We start from the raw sequence: 24,987 nt of genomic DNA, 5'->3' as shown, positions 1-24,987 counted from the left end.
TCTGTTCTCCTCCATTTCTGCATTTTGGGTTTTTTTTTAAAACTCTTTTTTAGAAATATGTTTTTGTTGATTTCAGAGAGAGGAAGAGAGAGGGAGAGAGAGGTAGAAACATTTATGAGAGAGAAACATCAATCAGCTGCCTACTGCAGGTCCCCTCCCAGGAGTCGAGCCCACAACCTGGGTATTTACCTTGACCAGGAATCGAACCGGCAACCTCCTGGTGCATGGGAGAATGCTCAGCCAACTGAGCCACAACGGCCAGGCGGGAAAGTTTTTTTCTTTTCATAAATACATTGTTCAAAGGTTTCCTTTTCAGTGACACCTTCCTTGACTCACCCTGCAGAGGTCACTTTCTTTGTGCATAATTTTATCTCCTAAGTGCTCACCTTATATATATTATTATCTCACTACAGCATTGTAGTATATAATTCTGTGTCTGTGTGTCTGCTGCTAGGTTTGAGTGCCTCAAAGTTAGGCATAGATCTCGGTCATCTTTGTTTTTCCATATTCCCCAGGACAAGGTCTGACATAACATACAGAGAACACATGTAAAGGATATTCCGTAAATGTTGAATGAATGATATCCAGTTTTAGAGCCTACATCCATTCTGGATGCAGTCCTTAAAATTGGAATACTGTGTTCATTGGCAAATTCTTGTGCCTTTTTTCTCATTGGTTATGGAATAACTGCCTGATGTATTTCATGGGGACCACACATGTTACGTTTGATTGCTTGTTGACAATGAGCAGTGACAAGTGCCGTCATAGTGTGGCTGCTTTGGTTTCAAGGTCATTTATTTCCCTTGGTTGAGTATAAGTGGATTTTACATTTTAAGATGTTAGCTTATAAAACCTGGTGGCTCATGTTTATTACTTATGTTCTGGAGCATTTATCATCGTCTGACTCCTGTAACCCTTGGTTCCCATTTGGATCAAATGAGATTTGTGCATGATGAGCACTGGGTTGATGCTTAGCATATCTAATGTGCAGTGAGCTGATTAAACAGCTTTTGACTTTTTTTTATTGAAAAATTGTATTTTCTAACTCAGAACCTTCATTATACTTTTCACCTCACAAATCAGTTTGTTGTCAAGGAAAGGGATTTATTTTTAAAGTGTATAGATTATCAGTAATGCGAAAATTTTTAGTAGGTCAGCCAATCTTTCCTGTTACAATTGGTTAACAGTTTCTTTTCTATTTTCTTTACCCAGCTTTTTAATGACTGAGAAACATTTTGAAGGCAAAAAAAAAAATTTGGTTTTAGGAATCTGTGAAGTTTGTTTTCTTGGGATGATGATGATATTAGAAGGAGAGATAAGAAGCTTTCCTCCAATTTCTGTTACTAGTTTCAAGGTGAGATTAGACAGAGTAGTAAGGCCAGAGGCCCCTTCCCTTCCCTCTTTCTTGCTCCGAGCACTCATGGAGTGTCCTGTGTATGTGGCGTAAGGCCTAACGTTATGCATGACTGGGGGAACCAGAGAGCCTCCCATGGCCCAGCTGTAAGTCCCTCCCCGAAGTGCCCTTAGGGATAGATCCCCTTGCCAGTAACCCTCAGGACCCCAGTTGGCTGACATCTCGATGTTGGTCTTGTGAAAGAAACCCCCTTATCTCAAAACTTAGAGATCATAAATGGTATTGTTGTAAGCCTCTAAGTTTGTGATACTTGGCTACGGCAGCAATAGAAATCTAATGCAAGTGTTTATTTTATTTTTTATTATTTTTTTCCAACAACAGAAATGTATTCCTCACAGTTCTGAAGGCACATGTTTAAAAACGGTTAGTCGTGTGTGTTTTCCTTAATTTTATCCCCTTTGAAAAATCCACGGATAGTTAAACCTCTTCATGAACATCAAGGGCAAGAAACAGTCCATCTGCCTAGTGCTTCCATTTCATGAGACGTATCCACAGTTTCATGTATTTAGAGGAACGGGTCTGCTCTGTGTCCGGCACACAGCTCAACATTTGGATTAATTTTACTCCCTCGTAGGAATCAGTGTTTCCATGTGAACGATTATGTTAACACTAGCATCTGTTGTCACTGTGGGCTCTCAGATCAGTTCATTACCACCTCTCCTTCAAACCTCTTTTCTCATTTTAAAAGTGAGTGATTCTAGACCTTCAACAGTTGAGAAATGATCAGGAGCAGAATAATAAACATTGTGTTATAAGTTGCTACATCTATGGTACTTTTAAAAAAGTTGAAAAGCTCAAACTGTTCTATGAGTGGCAGAGTGAAGGGGCAGGGAAGGGGGAGCTGGGCAGGAAGGTTCTCCCGGACTCCTTTTCCCACCCGTGATTCCTGACCCAGGAGTGCCGGGGGAACGTGAATGTGTTCGCCGCGGTGAACAGAGTGCTGTGAATGAAGTGTCTCAGGTGGGCAGCTCCTACTTCCCTGCTGTGAGAACTGCCCTTCTTCATTCAGAAACATAAGAAAATGGAAACCGGTGAGCTAGGCCCTGGGGATCTCCAGTGTGTGGCAAGGGCAGCTGACGACAGGTGCCACTCTGCCCTCCCCTGTCCCTCCAGGGCTCCGGAGTCCCTCTCAGTGTGCTCCCAGGGAAACCCGGGCGCCCACTCTGCTTCTGCCTGCTCTCCTGCAGGTGGAGAGATGGGGCTGAAGGTCTCTTCCTTTTTCTCCCAGTGATTTTATTTCACAAGGGTGAGATTTAAAGGAAGGTCTCTCCCCAGGGCCAAAAATTCTCCCATCGCTGTCTAAGGTTCTGTTCATTAAAGATTAATTTGAATTAAATAATCAAATACCAATGGCTGGTTAAAGGCACTTGTTAAGAATGACCCCTACACCTTACTAATAATCACCTCTGGTATATGTTGTATACTTAGTAGGAACCAGGGGCTATTCCGAAGACATTACATAAGTTAACTTATTTAACCCTCACAGCAAGCCTATGAGGAAGGTTCAGAGATGGTCTAGTAGCTTGTTCTAAGTTACATGGTGGTGACGAGGGGACAGCCAGGACAGAAGGCAGCTGGGTCAGTCTGGGACTCAGACCCTCAGCCACTGTGCTGAGCTGCCTCTCCTGGACTCTGAGCAGGATTTGATTTGATTTGATTGCTTTCTTCCTTCCTTTCATCTAGCAGCAACAGCTGTAAGAGACGAGACCAGACGTGAAGAGGGTGAGGATGTATTAGGGGAGACATAACTAACTGTAGGGGGTGCTGTGATGGGGACTTCTCAAAGAGACTTGGAGGGCATTCTCTATGGCCATTGTTTTGCCACCAAAAGCATGAAGATGTGTTCACTAGCAACTTGATATTACTGCTCTTATAGTCAGTGCGAGGATTCAACTAGGGACCCAGCAAGTGCTGTTTCTGTTCTCCTGCTGCTCTCTGAACATGGATGTCGTTTTCTTTTAACGGGCTAGCCTCAGAAAAGTCTTATGTATGTCCTGTGTGTGTGTGTATATGATAAATTAAATGTGTGTATATATGGTAAATTAAATGCCGTACTTGTTATTTAAATGTCATTTAAAATATTACTTTTCAAATGTTCTTGAAGTAAAGGCCAATGAAAAGCAACTAATTTTTTTAATTACCCTTTTATTCCTCACACAGTATTGGCTGGATCCTGCGAAAACCCTTGCTGAACACAAAGAACTGATTAACAGTAGGTATTTAACTTTAACTTTGTTAAGGGATGCCTCGACAATTATATCATGTCCATGGTTAGTTGGGAACAGAAATAGACTTTAGTTCTGCAGGGGTGAGTACTAGTTCTCAAGTGGATTATTTCCATTTCTCAGAATATGGAAATGGGTGTGTGTATTATTGCCAGGTCTCTGCAAACTCTGATTAAAGTTGAATTGATAAAGACTGAGTGGATGTTAGTATTGAATTTTTCTGGGTATATCCCTGCTTTTGACTTTAGTTTGGGATTTTTATAGTTGCTTTTTTTTTTTGTGGTACGTGCCCCTAGTGGAAACCGAACCCAGGACTCTCTTTATAGTTGCTTGCATTTCAATTTTCACCTTAAAACAGAAAAAGCAGAGTGGCTCTGATTTGGAAAAAGCTGGATACCCAACCATTTATTTATTTATTTATTTATTTATTTATTTAATCCTTACCCAAGGACATTTTTTGCATTTATCTTCAGATAGAACTGGAGAGAGGGATGAAGAGAGAGAGAGAGAGAAACATCGATGTGAGAGAGACACATTGACTGGTTGCCACCCACACGACCCCAATCAGAGCCAGGGACAAACTGCAACAGAGGTACGTGCCCTTAGCGGGAACCTAACCCAGGTCTTTCTGGACCGCAGGCCGACGCTCTAACTGCTGAGCCAAACCGGCCAGTGCTGGATATCTGACCTTCTAAAGTGCTTGAGTGTCTTGGGTTAAAGAGTAGTTTTGTCACACTGTTCACTTTGCTGAGTCAGTAATTAAGAAGTGCCCGAGTGACCTGAAAGATTCTACGGCTTCAGAAAGGGCCCTTCTGTTTTGCTTCTGGTTTTATAAATATGAATCTTACTATGTGACTCAGTATAATTAATGTTATATGCTTAAAACCTAATTTCTATAACCCAAGTTTTAATTTATAAATGCGTATGTACACACACACACATACTCACGGTCCTTAAGCATGCAAAAAAGTAGTTTTTTCAAAAGATTATATTTTTAAAAATTATGGTAAAATATATAACATAGAATATACTCTTTTAACTATTTTTGAGTATATAATTCAGTGGTATTAAGTACATTCACATGGTTGTGCACCACCACTATCTGTCACCAAAACTTTGCATCGTCCCCAACTGAAACTGGACTCATTAAACCATTTTTACTTTAATGAGCAAATTATTGCTACTACCTCCTAGTGGATTCTTCTGGCCCTTATTACCCCCATTCTGAGTTTGTACTTTTCATGTGTTTTGGCTTACTCCCTGTAGAGAAATTGGTTGCATGGTTCTTCACGGAACCCCAAGGACGGGAATGTGCTCGAAGAATAAAACATTGATAAAAGCATTGAAGGTAGATTATTTAACTGAAGAATACATAATCTTTATATTCTATCTCATGAGATAGTTTGATAATTAATGAAGGAGGGTGGGTCTCCCATCTTCAGTAGATGTGATATGAGTCAGAACGAGTAGCTATAAAAATGACAGAATACTTGCTAGTCACCAGGATTCTCATGGGTCAGTCTTGATTTATTCATCTCTGTGCTAATGGGAGACTTTTTATTATCAATAAAGGTCTTAAAATTAGTCTTCAAAAGGTAGGATAGAAGATTCCCAGTTTCTGGCTTCTGTTTTTTGTTTTTGCTAAAGTAAAACAAGTATTAACTTTACTTTACGTAAAGATTTCTTAAAGGTAGACTATGGAAAGACATGGATTCAAATCATAACTTGGGAATTTGCTTCATCAGTACTTGAGTTTTACAGTCAGTCTTAGGTGTATCCTTGTTCCAAAAATGTCCATTTCCATGGCCTTTGATGGATATAAAACAGTGATGTTATGAAAGACATTGCTTACTCTGTGGTTAAAATTTATGTTTTTTATCTTCATCCGAGGACACTTTTTTTTTTTTTTTAAATTTATCTTCAGATAGAGAGGGAGGGAGAGAAAGAGGAAGTGAGAGAGAGAAACATCCATGTGAGAGGGACACATCGAGTGGTTGTCACCCACATGACCCCAGCCGGGTTCAGGGACAAACTGCAACCGAGGTGTATGCCCTTAGAGGGAACCAAACCCGGGACTCTCTGGTCCACAGGCCGAAGCTTTAACCACTGAGCCAAACCGGCCAGGGCTGTAGTTACAGTTTTTCCCTGAGAGGCTATGTGGAATAGTGGCCAGAACACATTGAACTCTAGAAGCAAACTTGATTTTTCGTTTGTGATCCCTGTGATCTTAGGCAAGTTGCTTGCCTCCTTGGAGTCTCACCTTTGTGTATGTTGCCAGGTGGTAGTTGAGAATCAGACGTAGGAGGCTTGTTTGTACTGTATCACACGGTCATAATGATGCCTTATATTTAGAACACGGCCGTTTTGTGTGTGAGTGGGAAATGGAGGGTTGATTTGGGCTACACGTTCTTTAAGAAAAATAATTTTTTTTTTCAGCCCAAACCAAATGTTTTCAGTTGTGTATTTTTCAAACTTCTGCAGAGCCACGCATCACCAAACACGTTTGAAGTGGCTGGGCGTGGTCAGTAGGCTGTGCTCTGTCATGTTGCGGAGGATTAAAGCGGCTCTCACTCGGGAGGAGGCCCTTTGTGCCGCATCCTGGCACCTGTGTTCTGCCCACCCCAGATGCTAACCCGGGGCCTGCCTGCGGGCAGAGGCCGACCCCTGTGCTCAGTAACCCGGGGCCCGATGGACAAAGACGGATCAGCAGAGGGTGGACTTCCTGGCTCTTCTAAATCTTTAATAGTCTGTGCCTCCCTGACGTCGGTATTCAGGGGGAGGGGTGTGTTTGTCAGGAACACAGTGATTAACTAAACATAGACATCGAACATATAGTACAACAAAGTTTCTTTTAAATTTTAGTTTTGAAAGAAGCTCTAGCATCAGGAGTGCCTGTCCGGGAAGGCACAGATAAGGGGAGAGGAGCGGGGCGTGGTCTTGCTTGTCCCCTGTCCACCAGGAAAGGGCTTTGGGGTTCTCCAAGCACAGCCTGTGCGGGTAATAATGGTAATCAATAATGACATAGCTTGTATATTATCAAAGCATTATGGGTTTACCTTTGGTTCCATTTAATTTTCTTTCCCCAACTTTTAAATTTTTGAATTCATTTACTCAGTTAAAAATGAAAATAGAGCCCTGGCCGGTTTGGCTCAGCGGTTGGAGTGTAGGCCTGCGGATCAGAGACTCCTGGGTTCAGTTCCCACTAGGCCCTAGTGGCTAGGGGCACTACCAAAAAATGAAAATAGAAAGATAGGATTACTTTATATCAGTTACACAGTATCAGAGACTGAGGATCACATGTGTAGGTGGGCGTATTTTTATTGATGTGCATACTTTATATCTTTTTTTATTTGTGTGGGAGAGCTTTGTTGAAGAAAAACTCTAAAATCACCAATTGGTGCACCAAGTAGCAAATCTGCTTTAAAACAGTTGTAATATAAGATCTAGTTAACACACACTGCTCAGAACTGTGCACCTTGCAGACAATGAGCTTAGATCCATACTCTCTGAAACAGAAATATTTGTAGTAAAAGCATAATATAATGTGGTTGGCACCCAAGGGGCTTGTGTCCTCTTCCACTATGTGAGTGTTTAATTATTTTATATTTGCCCATGTAGGTACACTTCCAGGCTTTGCTTCAGATATATTTCATATTTGTGCATGTAGCTCTTACGTGCGGTAAATGACTTAGATGAGAAACGTCTTTTTAAATATGGAAGAACACATTCTTAGATTCAGAAAAGTTTAAGAATGAGACATATATTGACCCTAATCCACATAGTCTCACTGATAATTATTTACATGGAAAGGTACTTCTGATATATCAGTTTTGCTGAGTAGAACAAATGTTCTCAGAAAAAAAAGGTTAATATGTTAGTTAATTTGATGAGGGGAATCCTTTCACAATGTATACAAATATAAAATCATCGCCTTGCATTCTTTAAATATCTTACAATTTAATTTGTCACTTTCACCTCAATAGAACTGGGAAAAAAAGGTTCCAGTCCCTCTTCCCAAAGTTTTCCACTGTTAGTAATTTCTTATGTGTGTATATATCCTTTGGTTGACTTAAATGGTCTACCCGTTGCTGAGCATTTAAGTTATTTACAGTTTTTTGTAGATTTTGTTGTTGTTGTTTTTTTTTATCCTCACCCGAGGACATTTTTCCATTTTTTGTTCAGGTAGAGTGGAAGGGAGAGAGAGGAACAGAGAGAAACATCGATGTGAAAGGAACACATCGAGTGGCTGCCACCCGCACGACCGACCAGAGCCGGGGACAAACTGCAACTGAGGTACGCACCCTTAGCGGGAACCGAACCCGGGTCTCTCAGGACCGCAGGCTGACGCTTTAACTGCTGAACCAAACTGGCCAGGGCATAGATTTTGTTGTTTTTGTATTTTTTGCAATAGTGATGGGTGGATGGTTTTTAAAACCATTTATTTTATTTATAAATGATCCTTCTTTATTATGAAGAAAATACATGTATGTTATAGAAAATGTGAAAAATTATAAATTAATAAAAATTATGCATAACCTCACTAACTAGAGATAAGAACTGGCAGCATTTGATGTATAAGGTCCTTTTTCCTGTGTTTATGAACACGTAGACCATACATATATAGATACTTGCATAGGTGAAGTCCTACTTTACAGAATTCTAACCCTGTTTTTATTTTGTATTTCCTTGTGTCTTTAGAAATTCTTGGTAAGCGTAATTTTTATTTTATTTATTTATTTATTTTTAATTAGTTAATTGATTTTTGTTACAGATTTTCTCCTTTTCCCCCCATTGACACCCTCTTTCCCTTTCCCCCCTCCTCCCTTCACAGCATTGTTGTCTATGTCTGTTGGTTATACGTACATGCATATAAGTTCTTTGGTTTATCTATCCCCCCTCCTTTCTGAGGTTTGACACTCTAATCCCTACTTCTGTGTCTTTGAGTCTATTTTGTTCATCAGCTAATTTTGTTCATTAAAGTGAGATCATGTGACATTTGTCTTTTTCTGATTGGCTTATTTCGCTTAGCATAATACTCTCCAGGTCCCTCCAATGTTGTATCAAAGGATAAGAGATCTTTCTTCCTTACAGCTGTATAGTATTCCATTGTGTATATGTACCACAGCTTTTTTATCCATTTGTCTACTGATGGATACTTGAGCTATTTCCAGATCTTAGCTATTGTAAATATTGCTACTATGAATATAAGGGTGCATATATTCTTTCTGATTGGTGTTTCAGGCTTCTTAGGATATAGTCCTAGAAGTGGGATCACTGGGTCAAATTGCAATTCAATTTTTAATTTTTTGAGGAAACTTCATATTGTTTTTCATGGCTGCAATCAGTCTGCATTCCCACCAGCAGTGCACTAGAGTCCCCTTTTATCCACACCCTTGCCAGCACTTGTTGTTTGATAATTTGTTGATGGCGGCCATTCTGGCAGGTGTGAGGTAATACTTTTTTTTTCCCTCTCTTTTTTTTATTAATTAATTTTTGTTACAGATGTTTCTCCTTTTCCCCCCACTGATCCCCCCTCCCCCTCCCTCCCTGCCCTTTTTCCAGTTTGTTGTCCATGTCCACTGTTCATGCATACATGCATATAAGTTCTGTGGTTTATCTCTCCCCCCCCCCCCTTTAGGGGATTGTCAGTCTGTACCCCACTTCCACGTCTCTGGGACTACCCCATTCCTCAGACTGTTACGTTCATTATATTCCACAAATAAGTGAGATCATATGAAACTTGTCTTTCTCTGTTTGGCTTGTTTCACTTACAATGATACTTTCCAGGTCCCTCCATGTAGTCTCAAAGGATAAGAGATCTTTCTTTCTTACAGCTATGTAGTACTCCATTGTGTATATGTACCACAGCTTTTTTATCCATTCGTCTACTGCTGGACACTTGGGCTGTTTCCAGATCTTAGCTATTGTAAATAGTGCTGCTACAAACATGGGGGTACAGACATTCTTTCTGATTGGTGTTTCAGGCTTCTTAGGGTATATTCCTAGAAGTGGGATCACTGGGTCAAATGGAAGTTCAATTTTTTATTTTTTGAGGTAACACCATACTGTTTTCCATAGTGGCTGCACCAGTCTGCATTCTCACCAGTAGTGCACTAGAGTCCCCTTTTCTCCACACCCTCGCCAACACTTGTTGTTTGATGATTTGTTGATGGCGGCCATTCTGACAGGTGTGAGGTGATACCTCATTGTTGTTTTAATTTGCATCTCTCTGATGATTAGTGATGTTGAGCATTTCTTCATATGTTTCTTAGCCATTTGTATGTCCTGTTTGGAGAGGTGTCTATTTAGTTCCTCTGCCCATTTTTTAATGGGATTCTTTGTCTTCCTTTTGTGGAGTTGTATGAGCACTCTCTATGTATTGGAAATTAACTCCTTATCTGATATATCATTGGCAATTATGCTCTCCCATACAGTGGGTAGCCTTTCCGTTTTGATGATTGTATCTTTCGCTGTGCAGAAGCTTTTGAGTTTGATGTAGTCCCATGTGTTCATTTTCTCCTTTGTTTCTATTGCTTAGGTGAAGTGTCAGTAAAAATTCTGCTGCGTATGATGTCTGAAATTTTGTTGCCTACAGTCTTTTCTAGGATTTTTATGGATTCATGAGTTACATTTAAGTCTTTTATTCATTTTGAGTTTATTCTCATGTAGGGTGTAAGTTGATGGTCTAGTGTCATTTTTCTGCAAGTGGCTGTCCAATTTTCCCAGCACCATTTATTAAAGAGGTTGTCCTTACTCCACTGTATGCTCTTGCCACCTTTGTCAAATATTAATTGAGCATATTGCCTTGGGTCCATTTCTGGGTTCTCTGTTCTGTTCCACTGGTCTATATGCCTGTTCTTGTGCCAGTACCAGGCTGTTTTGATTGCAGTGGCTTTGTAGTATAACCTGAAATCTGGTATTGTGATCCCTCCAACTTTGTTCTTTCTTTTCAAGATTGCTGTGGCTATTCGAGGCCTTTTTTGGTTCCATATGAACTTTTGAAATAATTGTTCTAATTCTGTGAAGTATGCCGTTGGTATTTTGATGGGGATTGCGTTGAATCTATAGATTGCTTTGGGTAATATGGACATTTTAATGATGTTAATTCTTCCAATCCATGAACAGGGTATGTGCTTCCACTTTTTTATATCTTCCTCTATTTCTTTTTTCAATGACCTGTAGTTTTCTGCGAATAGGTCCTTTATTTCTTTGGTTAAGTTTATTCCTAGGTATCTTAGTTTTTTTGCCGCAATGGTAAATGGGATTGTTTTCTTAGTTTCTCTTTCTGTGAGTTCATCAATGGTGTATAAGAATGCCATCGATTTCTTGACGTTAATTTTGTATCCTGCTACTTTGCCAAATTCATTTATTAAGTCTAGTAAACTTTTGATGGAGTCTTTGGGGTTTTCTATGTATAGTATCATGTCATCTGCAAATAATGACAATTTCACTTCTTCCTTTCCAATTTGGATCCCTTTTATTTTTTGTTCCTGTCTGATTGCTGTGGCTAAGACTTCAGTACTATGTTAAATAGGAGTGGCGAAAGTGGGCATCCTTGCCTTGTTCCTGTTCTTAAGGGAAATGCTTTTAGTTTTTGCCCATTGAGTACGATGTTGGCTGTAGGTCTTTCATATATGGCCTTTATTATGTCTAGATATGATCCCTCTATTCCCATACTGCTGAGCGTTTTTATCAGAAATGGATGCTGGATTTTGTCGAAGGCTTTTTCAGCATCTATTGATATTATCATGTGGTTTTTATTCTTCATTTTATTTATGTGGTGTATCACATTTATGGATTTGCAAATATTGTACCAGCCTTGCATCCCTGGGATGAACCCCACTTGGTCATGGTGGATAATTTTTTTGGTGTATTGCTGGATCCAATTTGCTAGTATTTTGTTCAGGATTTTGGCATCGATGTTCATCAGGGATATTGGCCTGTAGTTTTCTTTCTTTGTTGTGTCTTTTGAGGTAATACTTATAGTCATATTAATTTGCATCTCTCTGATGACTAGTGATGTTGAGCATTTTTTCATATGTCTCTGGCCATTTGTATGTCCTGTTTGGAGAGGTGTCTATTTAGGTCCTCTGCCCATTTTTTAATTGGATTCTTTGTCTTCATTTTGTTGAGTTGTATGAGTACTCTCTATATTTTGGAAATTAACCCCTTATCTGATGAATTGTTGGCAATTGTGTTCTTTCATGCAATGGGTTTCCTTTCCATTTTAATGATTGTTTTTTTGTTTTATCCTCACTCGAGGACATTCTTCAATTTTTTGTTCAGATAGAGTGGGAGGGAGAGAGAGGAAGGCATAGAGAGAAAGAGGAACATTGACATGAAAGGGACACATCGAGTGGCTGCCACCTGCACGACCCAACCAGGACCGGGGACAAACCGCAACCAAGGCACATGCCCTTAGCGGGAACCGAACCCAGGTCTCTCTGACCACAGACCGATGCTCCAACCGCTGAGCCAAACCGTCCAGGGCTGATAGTTGTTTCTTTTGCTGTGCAGAAGCTTTTTAGTTTGATGTAGTACCATTTATTAATTGGTTCCTTTGTTTCTCTTGCCTTAGGCAACGTATCAGTGAAAATTCTGCTGCGTGCGATGTCTGAGATTTTGCTGCCTACTTTTTCTTCTAGGATTTTTATGGTTTCACGGGTTACATTTAAGTCTTTTATCCATTTTGAGTTTATTCTTGTGTATGGTGTAAGTTGGTGGTCTAATTTCTTTTTTTTTGCGTGTAGCTGTCCAATTTCCCCAACACATTTATTAAAGAGACTGTCTTTACTCCTTTGTATGCTCTTGCCACCTTTGTCAAATATTAGTTGAGTATAATGTCTTGGGTCAATTTCTGGGTTCTCTGTTCTTTTTGATTGATCTATATGTCTGTTCTTGTGCAAGTACCAGGCTGTTTCTATTACAATGACTTTGTAGTGTAACCTGATATCTGGTATTTTTCTTACTTTGTTCTTCTTTCTCATATTGCTGTGGCTATTCATGGTCTTTTTTTGGTTTTATATAAACTTTTAGAGTATTTGTTCTAGATCTGTGAAATATGTTGTTGGTATTTTAATGGGGATTGCATTGAATCTATAGATTGCTTTGGGTAGTATGGACATTTTAATGATAATTCTTCCAATCCATGACCAACGTATATGCATCCACTTTTTTATATCTTCCTCTATTTCTTTTTTCAATGTCCTGTAGTTTTCTGAGAACAGATCCTTTACTCCTGTGGTTAAAGTATCTTAATTTTTTTGTTACAATGGCAAATGGGATTTTTGTTTTTTTAGTTTCTCTTTCTGTGTGTTCATTATTGGGATATAAAAATGACAACACTTTCTGGATGTTCATTTGTATCCTGCTACTTTGCTGAATTTATTTATTAAATCTAGTAGTTCTTTTATGGAGTCTTTAGGGTTTTCTGTGTACAATATTATGTCATCTGTGAATAATGATAGTTTCACTTCCTCCTTTCCAATTTGGATCCCTTTTATTTTTTCTTCTTGTCTGATTGCCGTGGCTAAGACTTGCAATATATGTGAATAAGTGGTGAAAGTGGCCATCCCTTTCTTGATCCTGTTCTTAAGGGAAATGCTTTTAGTTTTTGCCCATTGAGTATGATGGTGGCTGTAGGTTTGTCATATATGGACTTTATTATGTTGAAGTGTGATCCTTTTATTACCACCTTGCTGAGAGTTTTTATCAAAAATGGGTGCTGGATTTTGTCAAATGATTTTTCAGTATTTATTGATATGATCATATGATTTTTATCTTTCATTTTGTTTATGTGGTATATCACATTTATTGATTTACAAATATTTTACCAGCCTTGCATCCCTGGGATGAATCCCACTTGGTCGTGATGAATACCTTATTCATTATATTGCTGGATTTGATTTGCTAATATTTTGTTGAGGATTTTGGCATTTATGTTTATCAGGGATATCGGCCTATAGTTTTCTTTCTTTGTAGTGTCTTTATCTGGTTTTGTGATTAGGATTATTAAAAGAGCTTGGAAGTCTTCCTTCCTCTTGAATTTTTTGTAATACTTTGAAGAGAATAAGTGTTAGCTCTTCTTTCAGTGTTTGGTAAAACTCCCCTGTGAAGCTGTCTGAACCAGGGCTTTTGTTTGCTGGAAGTTTATTGATTATTGCTTTTATTTCCTTAATTTTTGTTGATCTGTTCAGGTTTTCTGACTTTTCCCACTTGAGTTTTGGACGACTGTATGATTTTAAGAATTTATCCATTTTGCCTAAGTTGTCCAATTTGTTAGCATATAATTGTTCATAGTATTTTCCTACAATCCTTTGTATTTCTGTGGTGTCAGTTGTAACTTCACCTCTTTCATTTCTGATTTTATTGATTTGGTCCTCTCTCTTTGTTTCCTGGTGGGTCTGGCTAAAGGTTGATCAATCTTGTTTATCTTTTCAAAGAACCAGCTCTATGTTTCATTAATCTTTTGTATTGTTTTTTTAAGTCTCTGTGTCATTTATTTCCACTCTGATCTTTATTATTGCCTTCTTTCTACTAACTATAGGTGTTTTTTTTTTTCCTTCTCTTTCTAAATCTTTAAGTCATAGGGTTAAATAGTTTATTAGAAATTTTTCTTCTGTCTTGAGGTAGGCCTGTATTGCTATGAACTTCCCTTTTAGAACTGCTTTTGTTATGTGCCATAAATTTTGTGTTGTTTTGTGTTCATTTTCATTAGTTTCTAGGAATTTTTTTTTCTTTCTTGATCTCATTGGTAACCCATTCATTGTTTAATAATATAGGTAAGCATACTTTTTAAATAACTTTATTGAGATAGCTGTGATATGTAAAAATTATGTATATTTAAGGTGTACCACTTGATGTCATGCATTGTAAAAAGGTCAGCATAATCAAGCTAAATAATTTATCTATCACCTCTGCATAGTTACCAGTGTGTGTGTGTGTGTGTGGGGGGGGGTTGTGTGAGAAAATTTAAGTTTTATCCTCATAGCATATTTCTAATATACAATACACTATCATTAATTATCATCACCATGTTGTACATTAGAATCCCAGAACTCATTCATCTGGTGTAACTGAAACTTTATGCTCTTGACCAACATCTTATTTCCCCTCCTCTGGCCCCTGGCAACCATCATTATACTCTCTGCATCTATGTGTGTGACTATTTTATTTTATTTTTAAATTTTTTATTTTTATTTTTTTATCCTCACCTGAGGACATTTTTTTTTTTTCCCATTTATCTTCAGATAGAGCAGGAGGGAGATAGGGAGAAAGAGAGAGAGAAAAACATCAATGTGTCTCACATTGAGTGGTTGCCACCCACATGACCCCAACCGGGGCCTGGGACAAACTACAACCGAGGTACGTGCCCTTAGCGGGAACCAAACCTGGGACTCTCTGGTCTGCAGGCTGATGCTCTAACCACTGAGCAAAACTGGCCAGGGCTTAAAATATTTAAAATTTTATTTTCAATTAGATTTCACATTCAGTATTACTTTATATTTTGTATGATTGTTTTAGATTCTACATATAAGTGAGATCAGGCAGTATATGTCTTGTATCTGCCTTACTTCACCTAGCATAATTCTCGTTTTGTTTATGGTGTCTCAAATTGGAGAATTTCCTTCTTTTTTTATGGCTGAATAATATTTCTGTGTGTGTGTGTGTATGTGTTTACCACATTTTATTTACCTGTTTTTTCATTGGTGGACACTTTGGTTGCTTATATATCTTGACTATGACTAAAGCTGCCAATGAAATTGAGAATGTAGATATTTCTTTGAGATCCTGATTTTGTTTCTTTTGGATAAATACACAGTTGTGAGATTGCTGGATCATTAGCTCTATTGCTCTATTTTTTTATTTTTTGACAAACTTCCATACAGTAGCCCATATTGGCTGAACCAATTTACATTGTTATTGATACTTTGGTCTTTTTTTTCTACATTCCCACCAACACTTGTCTTTTTGATAATATCTATTATAGGTATGAGGTGATATCTCACTGTGGCATTTTCCTGGTGATTAGTGATGTTGAGCACCTTTTTTGTGTATCTGTTGGCCATTTGTATGTGTTCTTTAGAAAATGTCTAGTTAGGTCCTTTGCCCATAGTTTAATTGAGTTATTTATTTTTTTGCTATTGAGTTGTATGAGTTCCTCATATATTTTGGATATTAACCCCTTATTTAGTAAACGGCTTGCAAATATTTTTGGTAATACAATTTTTAGTAGTTGTATAATATACTACTACTTTGACTAATTTATAATGTGACATTTAATTAATTTATATTTCTTCTTTTAGCTGGACCTCCATATACTTTGTATTTTGGTATTAAATTCTATGCTGAAGACCCATGTAAGCTTAAAGAAGAAATAACCAGGTACAGTATTGGCTTTGCTTTTGAACAGCATATGTATGGCCTATACAAAAGACTTTATTTAAAACAAATGGGGTCAACCATTTGGATGTATGTCTGCCTACATTTTGTAATTCATCTCCTGTGAGCGTTAAATTTGAACCAGCATCGTGAGAGGCAGATCAATGTCTGATGACGGATGTGTCTGAACAATGGCATGAACCGGGTGACACAATGATAGATTTTGTGTCTGCTGTGATGGAATGTTTCTGTGTCATTCTTGTGAAGGATTCATTTAGCCTTCACAGTCATATAAAAGTAGCCTTTTGAACTGCATAAAAGAAGATATTTTAATACTCAGTTTGTTTATGTAAATGTAAATTTGAAGAGCCAGTTATTTCTCTTTAATTGGTTGTAGCTTTAATGTCAGATGTCCAGAGGTTTCAGTTATCTCTGTAGGAAAAGTAAAGTTGCTTTTAGTGTTTTATGATGTATTACTTCACCTATGTCATCAAATGTGTACTTCAGTTAAGGCAGAATTTTCCATTGGTATTAATTCTGTTGTTAAAATAGTTCATGGAGTGTTAGATTGTCACTTATTGCACTGTGACCTGACTTCACATGGCAGCAAAAAACAAAAATGTTTTCTTGACAACTCTAAGTGGTCAGCTTTCCTAGTAAACCCTCGTCATTGGCTCAAGTAGGGCCTAATTTGTTACTCAAAAAATTTGAAATCATGTCTTTGAAAACTAAGGCAGTCTGTGGTTTTGGTCCTATTCTACTTTTTCATCTTTTCCCTTTGTTTTGTCTTTTTTCTGGACGGTACACAGAAGGGAGAAGAAGGAAGGCTAATTGGATGTGTTCTATTATACTCTGAGCTGCTACACGCAGGCCTCATTTTAGAACTGTGCTGGAGTCTGGTTCACATTTTCTGTCCCCACGTCGTTGGCAAGCATTTGAAAAGCAGGGCTGTCCATTCGGCTTTCTGCGAGTGCACCTCTGGGAGAAGGGCTGTGGTGGGGAGATGCTGAAGGGTGGGGCTGGATTTACATTAGAGTTTCATGAAAAGTCTTTGCAGTCAAGATGGATTTCTGAGTCATGGGCTCATGGGGAAACTGAGCCCAAGTGATATAAAAACATATTCTTATCTGTAACTCATTAGGGAATTATAAGGGAACAACATTTTATGGAAATACAAGAAAAGTCCTTCATTTTGAGGTTGTCAGTAACCTCTCTGTGCCTCAGTTTCTGCAAATGTAAAATTGCAGATGTGCATTCAGTAGAATAACATGTGAAGCTCTTATACAGTTGACTCTTGAACAACACAAGTTTGCACTGTGCAGGTTCACTGTGGATTTTTTTCAAAAATACTGTAAATGTATTCTTTCTTCCTTGTGATTTTCTTAACATTTTCTTTTTTCTAGCCTATTTATTGTAATAATACAGTATAATACATATATAACAACAAAATATGTATTAATTGGCTATTTAAGTTATTAGTAGGCTATTAATAATTAAGTTTGGAGGGAGTCAGAAGTTATATATGGATTTTCAACCATGCTGGGGCGTCAACACCACGAATCCTTACCTTGTTCAAGGGTCCACTGTGGTTGGTTGTGTTTGCCTCGTAGCGAGTCCCTGATAACTGTTAGCACTTCTTACTTCACTTTCTCCTTGCCCTGGCAGTTCAATGGAGTTACAACTTAAAGGAGAGTTAGTTCCAAAAGATAAGTGACTTAATGTTGAGAAGGGAGAAGAAGAACAGTGTTTTATAATGCATTACTTCACATCTGTTCACCAAATATTAATCATAACCAGAAATTTTCTAACACCTCAGTGACAGAATACATGGATTTGTGTTATGTACAACCCCACAAATAATTCAGTACCACCTGTTTTTTTTCCTCAGGCATTAGAACAAATCACATAGTTAAGAAACAGATGATGTAATGGCCATATAGGTAATGACCATGATCTCTATTAATTTATTTGATTGCAAAAAACATGGTTGAATGTAGGTAAATTAAGTGTCCATTTAATGTGCTATCACTGTGCACTTATTCTTAGTGTGTCCTGAAGATAACATCAATAATTTGCATGAATGTATTAAATTGGTAGGCATAATGGCCCTTAAAAAAGGATTCAGTCACATGAGATAATTTTGGCAAAAGCAAAAACTGAAACCAAAAAACAAAATCCTCCAATGTATGCTCTTATAGGATGAGTCTATTTAGGCCAGCCTTTTCATGTTGAAAATTTAACTTCAATTCTTTTTTTTTTAATCCTCACCTGAGGATATTTTTTCATGTTTTGTTCAGATAGAGTGGGAGGGAGGGAGGGAGGGAGGGGGAGGGAGAGAGAGAGAGAGAGAGAGAGAGAGAGAGAGAGAGAGAGAGAGAGAGAGAGGGAGAGAGAGAGAGAAAGAGGGAGAGAGAGAGAGAGAGAGAGGGAGAGAGAAACATCGATGTGAAAGGGACACATCGAGTGGTTGCCACCCGCACGACTCAACCAGGGCTGGGGACAAACTGCAACAGAGGTACGTGCCCTTAGTACGTGCCCTTAGCGGGAACCGAACCTGGGTCTCTCTGGACCGCAGGCCGACGCTCTAACCGCTGAGCCAAACCGGCCAGGGCTATCTTCAATTCTTTTGAAAAAATTTCTGGTCTTCTTCATATTGGCTCTTAGGTTGCTTTTAACTGTCTGATAAGAAAAATAATATTGTAGTAAACATGTTTATACCTGTTCTTCCACGTGTGTGTGTGTGTGTGTGTGTGTGTGTGTTTTGGTAATGATTGCTTTCTACACATTGTACAGATGTCTTTCACTATTGAACCTGTTTGTTTTACTTGTGTGCAGTACTGTACAGTTTACTTAGCCATGCCCTGTGGTGGGCTCTCCAGCTTGTTTCCTTTTTTAAATTGTAGATAATGATGCATTGAATCTTCTCATGTACATATATGATTGTACTAGATACAGTATTCCAGAAGGATGTTGTACTTAGAAAAAAAACGAAACTAAAAGTGAGTGGGATACACAGGAAAATATGGTTCCAGACCATGAGAAATATAAGTAAAAGAATCATATCAACTTGGAGTACCTGTTTATGTGTTCTAAAATGTGTTCTCATATAAACAAAGTTACGGGACTCCAAGGTCATATGTCCTAACCTCCACCTTTATGGAAGATTCTTGACGTGTCAGCCAGCTTCTTTGTAAACAGTAAAGATAGGAAACCTTAGGAATTTCCTAGCAATAGAAATTCCGTCAGAAATCAATGCCTGGAACTAGGTTTTCTTTCTAGGTCTATGCAGAATAAATCTAATCTCTCTTCTCTTTGTCAGTCCTTTAAATAATTTGTGTCCTCTGTTAAACTTATTTTCAATTCTGATTCAATATATTATGACAACCGTCTGTGTCTTCCATGTCATTCATAGCTCTGAGCCCTCTGCAGATTCAGTGAATGTGATACAGTACGGATAAGGGGATGGGCTTTGGAGTCAGACAGGCTGAAGATCGCATCCTTGCTCTGCAACTCGCTAGTTATGTAATCTTGAAAAGATTATCTAACCTTTTGAAAGTCTGTTTTCTCATCTGTAAAATGGAATTAAAGTATTTCTTCAAAAAGATGTTGAAGGAATATAAGACAATACACGCCAAGTGTTTATAATAGAAAAATGTAAGTGTTCAGTTTTGGGTTAGTTAACGTGGAAACAGTAATAATTATTTCACAAAACTAGGGAGAAGAAGACCAACTTGGAGCCCTGAGATAGGTCTTTCAGGTTAAAATTAGTCCACTGATCAGAACTTTCAGGATGTACAGTTGCTCATTTAACTATGTATCACCTTACCACTGCCCTCTAGCCTGCATTTCTTGAATTTGTATGCAAAGACCGAATTCACGTCTCACCTACCCCTCATTCAGTAGCTCCAGGGAGCATCGTGTTTCAGTGCACTGAGTAACAGGTTCACAGTGACCAAGGAAAGATAGGTTTCAGTCCGCAGAGAGAGAGGACAGAGAGCCTGTGCATTGTGCCAACAATGCTATCTGTGATGCCATCGAAATTCTCCTGAACTCTTAAGGATCTAACAACTATTTCTACAAAGGAAAATAATGTTAGTTCCAAGTGACCTGTTCATAATGAGTGCTTTTTAGTTTCTAAAAACAGGTCATTGTTTTTTCATTTGTTTTGTAATATTTTTTAGTATTTTCTGGGGATTGATATTAAGCTCATCAATTATTATGATCACATTGGCATACCATAGTCTTCACGTTGTGAAGATTGGCTGGTTTTACCTTCTTTGCTCGCTGAGTGACCTTTAGTTACACATCCACTTCCAGAGTCCCTGTCTCTAAGTGAAGATAGTGGTCCTTAATTCATCAGATCTGTCTGTCTCTCAAATCAATTAAAAAAAAAGAAAGTGGAATGTCATAGACAGAAAGACCCAGCTACTCTAAATCTGTAATTTAAATAAAATATTTCGTTGTACTCTAAGTCCCATAAAATGGACAAAATAATTTATATACAGTTAATTAAAAATAGGACCATGATAAAGTGTTTGTTTAGTGTATAAAAATAGAATGTTACTGTATCATAAATTTGTCTTATATAAAACTAACATAATGCTTATTATCATAAAGATTAATCAAGTTCCTAATTAAAAATATTACTTGTCTTCCTTAATTTTAGTGGAATTTTTATGCAACATCTTAAAGATTTCTGTTATCTTTAAAAGGCAAGCAGTCTAGAGAAGTTTGAACAGATGTCCTCTTTTCCTTTTTTTTTCATGAATTCTGAAAAATCAGAGTTAGCAAAGAGTGCTCAGTTTTTTCCATTTTCACCCGTCTCTCTGTCTGTTCATTCATACAGCCGTCCATCAAGACAGCAGTTCTTTATTGAGTAGCTACTGTGTGCTGAGCCCTACATAGTGGGAATAGAATTAACAGTGGGTTATGGTTCCTGCCTTTTGTATCTGTTTGTCTTTCTCTCTCTGTTTCAGCTCTTTGTTTTCACCTCCCTCTGCTTCTCTTTCCCTTTCTCTTTGAAGTGAACTCTTATGGGATTAGATCCCTCAGTTTCTGTATTTGGCAAAGGATTTGACTGTTCAGTCAGATGTTATAAAAGTCTTAATAGAGCAAGACAAATATGCATCTGTGACCTATTTCCTAAGGAAAAAAAATACGTACACTTCATGAAAAGAAATCCCAAGTTAACAATAGAGAGAGAGTGCAGGTAAACGCAAGTTCCAGCAAGCAGCAGTAATTCTAGTGCAGTGTCTCTTTAGTTTATAAGCTTTTGCATAAGTTCTGCTAATATCACTTTACTCCTCTTCAAGAGGAGTGCAGGTGATTATAACCCAGTGGATTTGATAGCCAAGCATTCAGGGAATGGAAAGGAATTAGGGCTGGAAATGTGGTGATGGGCAGGTAGTGGTTAATAGCAAGAGATTTGGCTCAAGAAGTGAGCAAAAGTCTAAACTGTGTTAAGGATCTTGAACTTTATCCTGAAGACTTAAGGGTTGTTTTTTTTTTTAATCCTCAACCGAGGACATTTTTCCATTTTTTGTTCAGATAGAGCGGGAGGGAGAGAGAGGAAGAGAGAGAGAGAGAGAAACATCTACGTGAAGGGACACATCGAGTGGCTGCCACCCGCACGACCAACCAGGGCCGGGGACAAACTGCTACCGAGGTACGTGCCCTTAGCGGGAACCGAACCCGGGTCTCTCTGTACCGCAGGCCGACGCTCCAACCGCTGAGCCAAACTGGCCAGGGCAAGGGTTGTTTTTTGTTTGTTTTAATCAAGGGAGTGATGCGTTCCTATTTGCCTCTAGGGAAAGTAGTTTGGAAGGGAGAGAGGTATGAAAGATTACAGAGCAGAGGAGGTTTTAGAAATCCCATAGGTAGTGACCTGGACAAGGAGATGGAGAGAACTGTGTGGATGCCCCAAACAGCAGGTTTAGGGATGGAATGTGGGTGTCAGGGGTTACACATTATTCCTAGGTTTCTCTTACTCTGGTATTTGGAGAACTGTGGTGCCATTTATTGGCAATGGGAAAACAAGCTGTTAAGCAGATTTTCACTTAAGCCTGGGGGCACAATGAAAGTTGCTATCTCTCTTCTAGAAGTAATAAGAGGTGCATCTAACACTTGGATATCCTCACTAAGGGCTTTGGTTGTGAGCATTTGGAGGAGAGAAATGATCACAGCTCATTTTTAGAATTCATTTTCTTTGCTTTTTTCCTCCCCTTCCCAGTAACATCAAGAGTCACCTTGCAAAGAAAGATAAATCACAAAGGACATCCTGAAGTGTGTATGTGTGTGTGTGTGTGTGTGTGTGTGTGTGTGTGAGAGAGAGAGAGAGAGAGAGAGAGAGAGAGAGAGAGAGATAGTGGGGCTGGGCCTTGTGTTGGTGATTTGTTGTATTGGTTCACAAACTTCTGACCTCTCCCACCTGACTGGCAGAGAGCCTGACTTGGGGGTGTGGTAGGTGGAGGGGGGAAGCTCACTAAGGTTGCCCAGCACCTTCATGCAGAGAGATCTAGGGTCATATTTCCTAGAATCCAGGTCTGGCTCTGCTACTTAACTGTTGTGAGATCTTGGACAAGTTACTTTATTTCTTTGTGTCTCTTAGTTTCTTCATCTGCAAAATGGAGGTAATAATAGTATTGACATCCTTTAAAAGTCTTATATAAGTTCCTGTAGTAAAATACCTGGAGTGAGTTACTATGTTTACAGTGGGTGGCACTATTATGATAACAGGTTTTCCTTGGGCAAATGGAATGAACAAAGCAGCAGATAATGGGCAGGATCTATGGAACAGCCTACCCTATGATGCCCTTGTGTCCTATTTCGATAATTTTAGACCCTGTAGATAACATGTGCCATCTAGGTTGGGTCCTTGTGATTTGTTTCTCCCATTATGAGCATGTCATCGTAGTAGAGGCAGTGGCAGTAATGACAGGGTAGAAAAGCTTATATGTAACCTCCTCACAGCCTTATGAGTGTTGCTACTTCACTGCCGAGTTTTTCAGGTGAGACGGGCTGTTAGAGAGGCCAAGCAGCTGGTCCAGGCCATGGGCTGCCGGTGACCAGGGCTGGGAGCAGTCCAGCCGGCTCACGTGAGAGGCTTCACCTTTAGCCGATACCCTGCATTGCCTCTGTGGAGTGTACCTCCTTAGTCTGTTTACTTAGCTCCTTTCATACAAAAAAAGCGGAAAGCACTTTATTTTCATTAAATATGATTGGTTGTTACCTTGATCTCTGGCTCTGAAACTTCACGTCTGGATAGTATAATATACCATTAATCTCTTTCTTGCATTTCTCTTTTAGGTATCAGTTTTTCTTGCAGGTGAAGCAAGATGTTCTGCAGGGCCGGCTGCCCTGCCCTGTGCACACCGCTGCTCAGCTGGGAGCATACGCCATCCAGTGTAGGTTCCTCTGGAGTCAATGAACTGCAGAGTGTTGGAAAATTATATTTGAATTTCTCTTTTCAAGCACGTGTATATACTAAACATTTTCTTATCAAAATATTTTGCTGAAGAAAAAAAACTGAGTTCAGTCAGACTCAAATTTTAATCAGGTCCCTTCAGAAGAGCTCAGTGTGAAGCCAGTTAACCATTCCTTGTAGCAGGTCACAGGAATGGTGTTGATCCCTGATTAAGTGGAGGGTCTGCAGGTCTGTTCTGTTCTCCATCTCACCCGAGTTGATCCATCTCCTGAAGCTGTTGTATCTCTGAGATCACACTGCTTCCAGGCAGTCCTCCAGCTCTTGGCCGCCACCTGGCAGCCATGTGGGGCTCCAGGCTGCACTGTCGTTTCGGAGCCAGAGGCTGAGGCTGGGGGCAGTGAGTCAGCATGTGCCTTGCCTTTGTGACACTTGCAGCTCAGAAATAGCCTAGAAAAAATACCCTGGGAATAATGTCCCACAGATGAATTTGTTTGGGCTTGGCAGGTGTATTAATGAAGAGAGGAGAATTTTTTCTAAGCATAATATACTGAGCATTCTGGTTTCATTTTGCTTCTTTGTATGAACTGTAATGGGGTTATGTGCATCATTGTATTATATTTTCATGACTATTATTTGTGACAAATAACATTTTGAATCACATGCTCTGTTTCTTGGTGTCATTGTCTGAGTGGATATATTGGGTTCATGGTTGTTATTCACTTCTAATATTTCTAGTATATGTACTCTAAATTCTGTTTACAGTTTTTAAATATAAACTGATAAGAATAATTGAAATGAAAATTTTGATAATTATAGTCTTTCGGAAAGCAAAACTATGAAACTTATTTATTTATTTAAATCCTCATCCCAGGATAATTTTCCACTTATCTTCAGATAGAGTGTGAGGGAGGGAGGGAGGGAGGGAGGGAGGGAGAGAGAGAGAGAGGAACATAAATGTGAGAGAGACACGTCGATTGGTTGCCTTCCACATGACCCCGACCAGGGCTGGGGACCGAGTCACAACTGAAGTGACTCTTTGGTCCATGGGCCGACTTTCCAACCACTGAGCCAAACCAGTCAGAACCAGAACTTAGTTTTTAAGATAAGGTTTTGTTTATGCTATTCATATATGCTCATCAGAGTTGATTTTTTTTTTTTTTACTAAAATTATACACACACACACACACACACACACACACAATATTAATAAGGCATTTGAAGAAAATGTTTAAGCATGATAGGAACATTTGTATTCCTGTATTTTGGGGGGAATATTTTCCTAAAATGAAAACAATTACAATGTTTTTCTTTTTTTAGCTGAACTTGGAGATTATGACCCATATAAGCATACTGCAGGGTATGTGTCAGAATACCGGTTTGTTCCTGATCAAAAGGAAGAACTTGAAGAAGCCATAGAAAGAATTCATAAAACTCTAATGTAAGAAGCACATTTTATTAACTATAATCAATACATTGTACATTAGGTCCTTAGAACATTCTCTTATAACTAGAGGTTTATACTCTTTCACCAACATCTCCCCCAT

At 38.8% G+C, this 24,987-nt stretch overlaps 1 protein-coding gene across 1 annotated transcript in view; it reads left to right on the top strand.

Annotated features, from left to right (window-relative positions):
* Nucleotides 1-24,987, top strand: part of EPB41L4A (erythrocyte membrane protein band 4.1 like 4A) — a 245,863-nt gene that overhangs the window by 131,748 nt on the left and 89,128 nt on the right. The window contains exons 4-7 of the mRNA XM_036279396.1: nucleotides 3,575-3,626; nucleotides 15,945-16,023; nucleotides 23,326-23,423; nucleotides 24,761-24,881. Of these exons, the coding sequence (XP_036135289.1) occupies nucleotides 3,575-3,626; nucleotides 15,945-16,023; nucleotides 23,326-23,423; nucleotides 24,761-24,881 (350 nt within the window). The remainder of the gene's footprint in view (nucleotides 1-3,574; nucleotides 3,627-15,944; nucleotides 16,024-23,325; nucleotides 23,424-24,760; nucleotides 24,882-24,987) is intronic.

Source organism: Molossus molossus, unplaced genomic scaffold (assembly GCF_014108415.1).
Source record: "Molossus molossus isolate mMolMol1 unplaced genomic scaffold, mMolMol1.p scaffold_m16_p_3, whole genome shotgun sequence".
Taxonomy (NCBI): domain Eukaryota; kingdom Metazoa; phylum Chordata; class Mammalia; order Chiroptera; family Molossidae; genus Molossus; species Molossus molossus.
The sequence above is the reverse complement of the archived record's forward strand: the minus strand, read 5'-3'. Positions and strand labels throughout refer to the sequence as shown.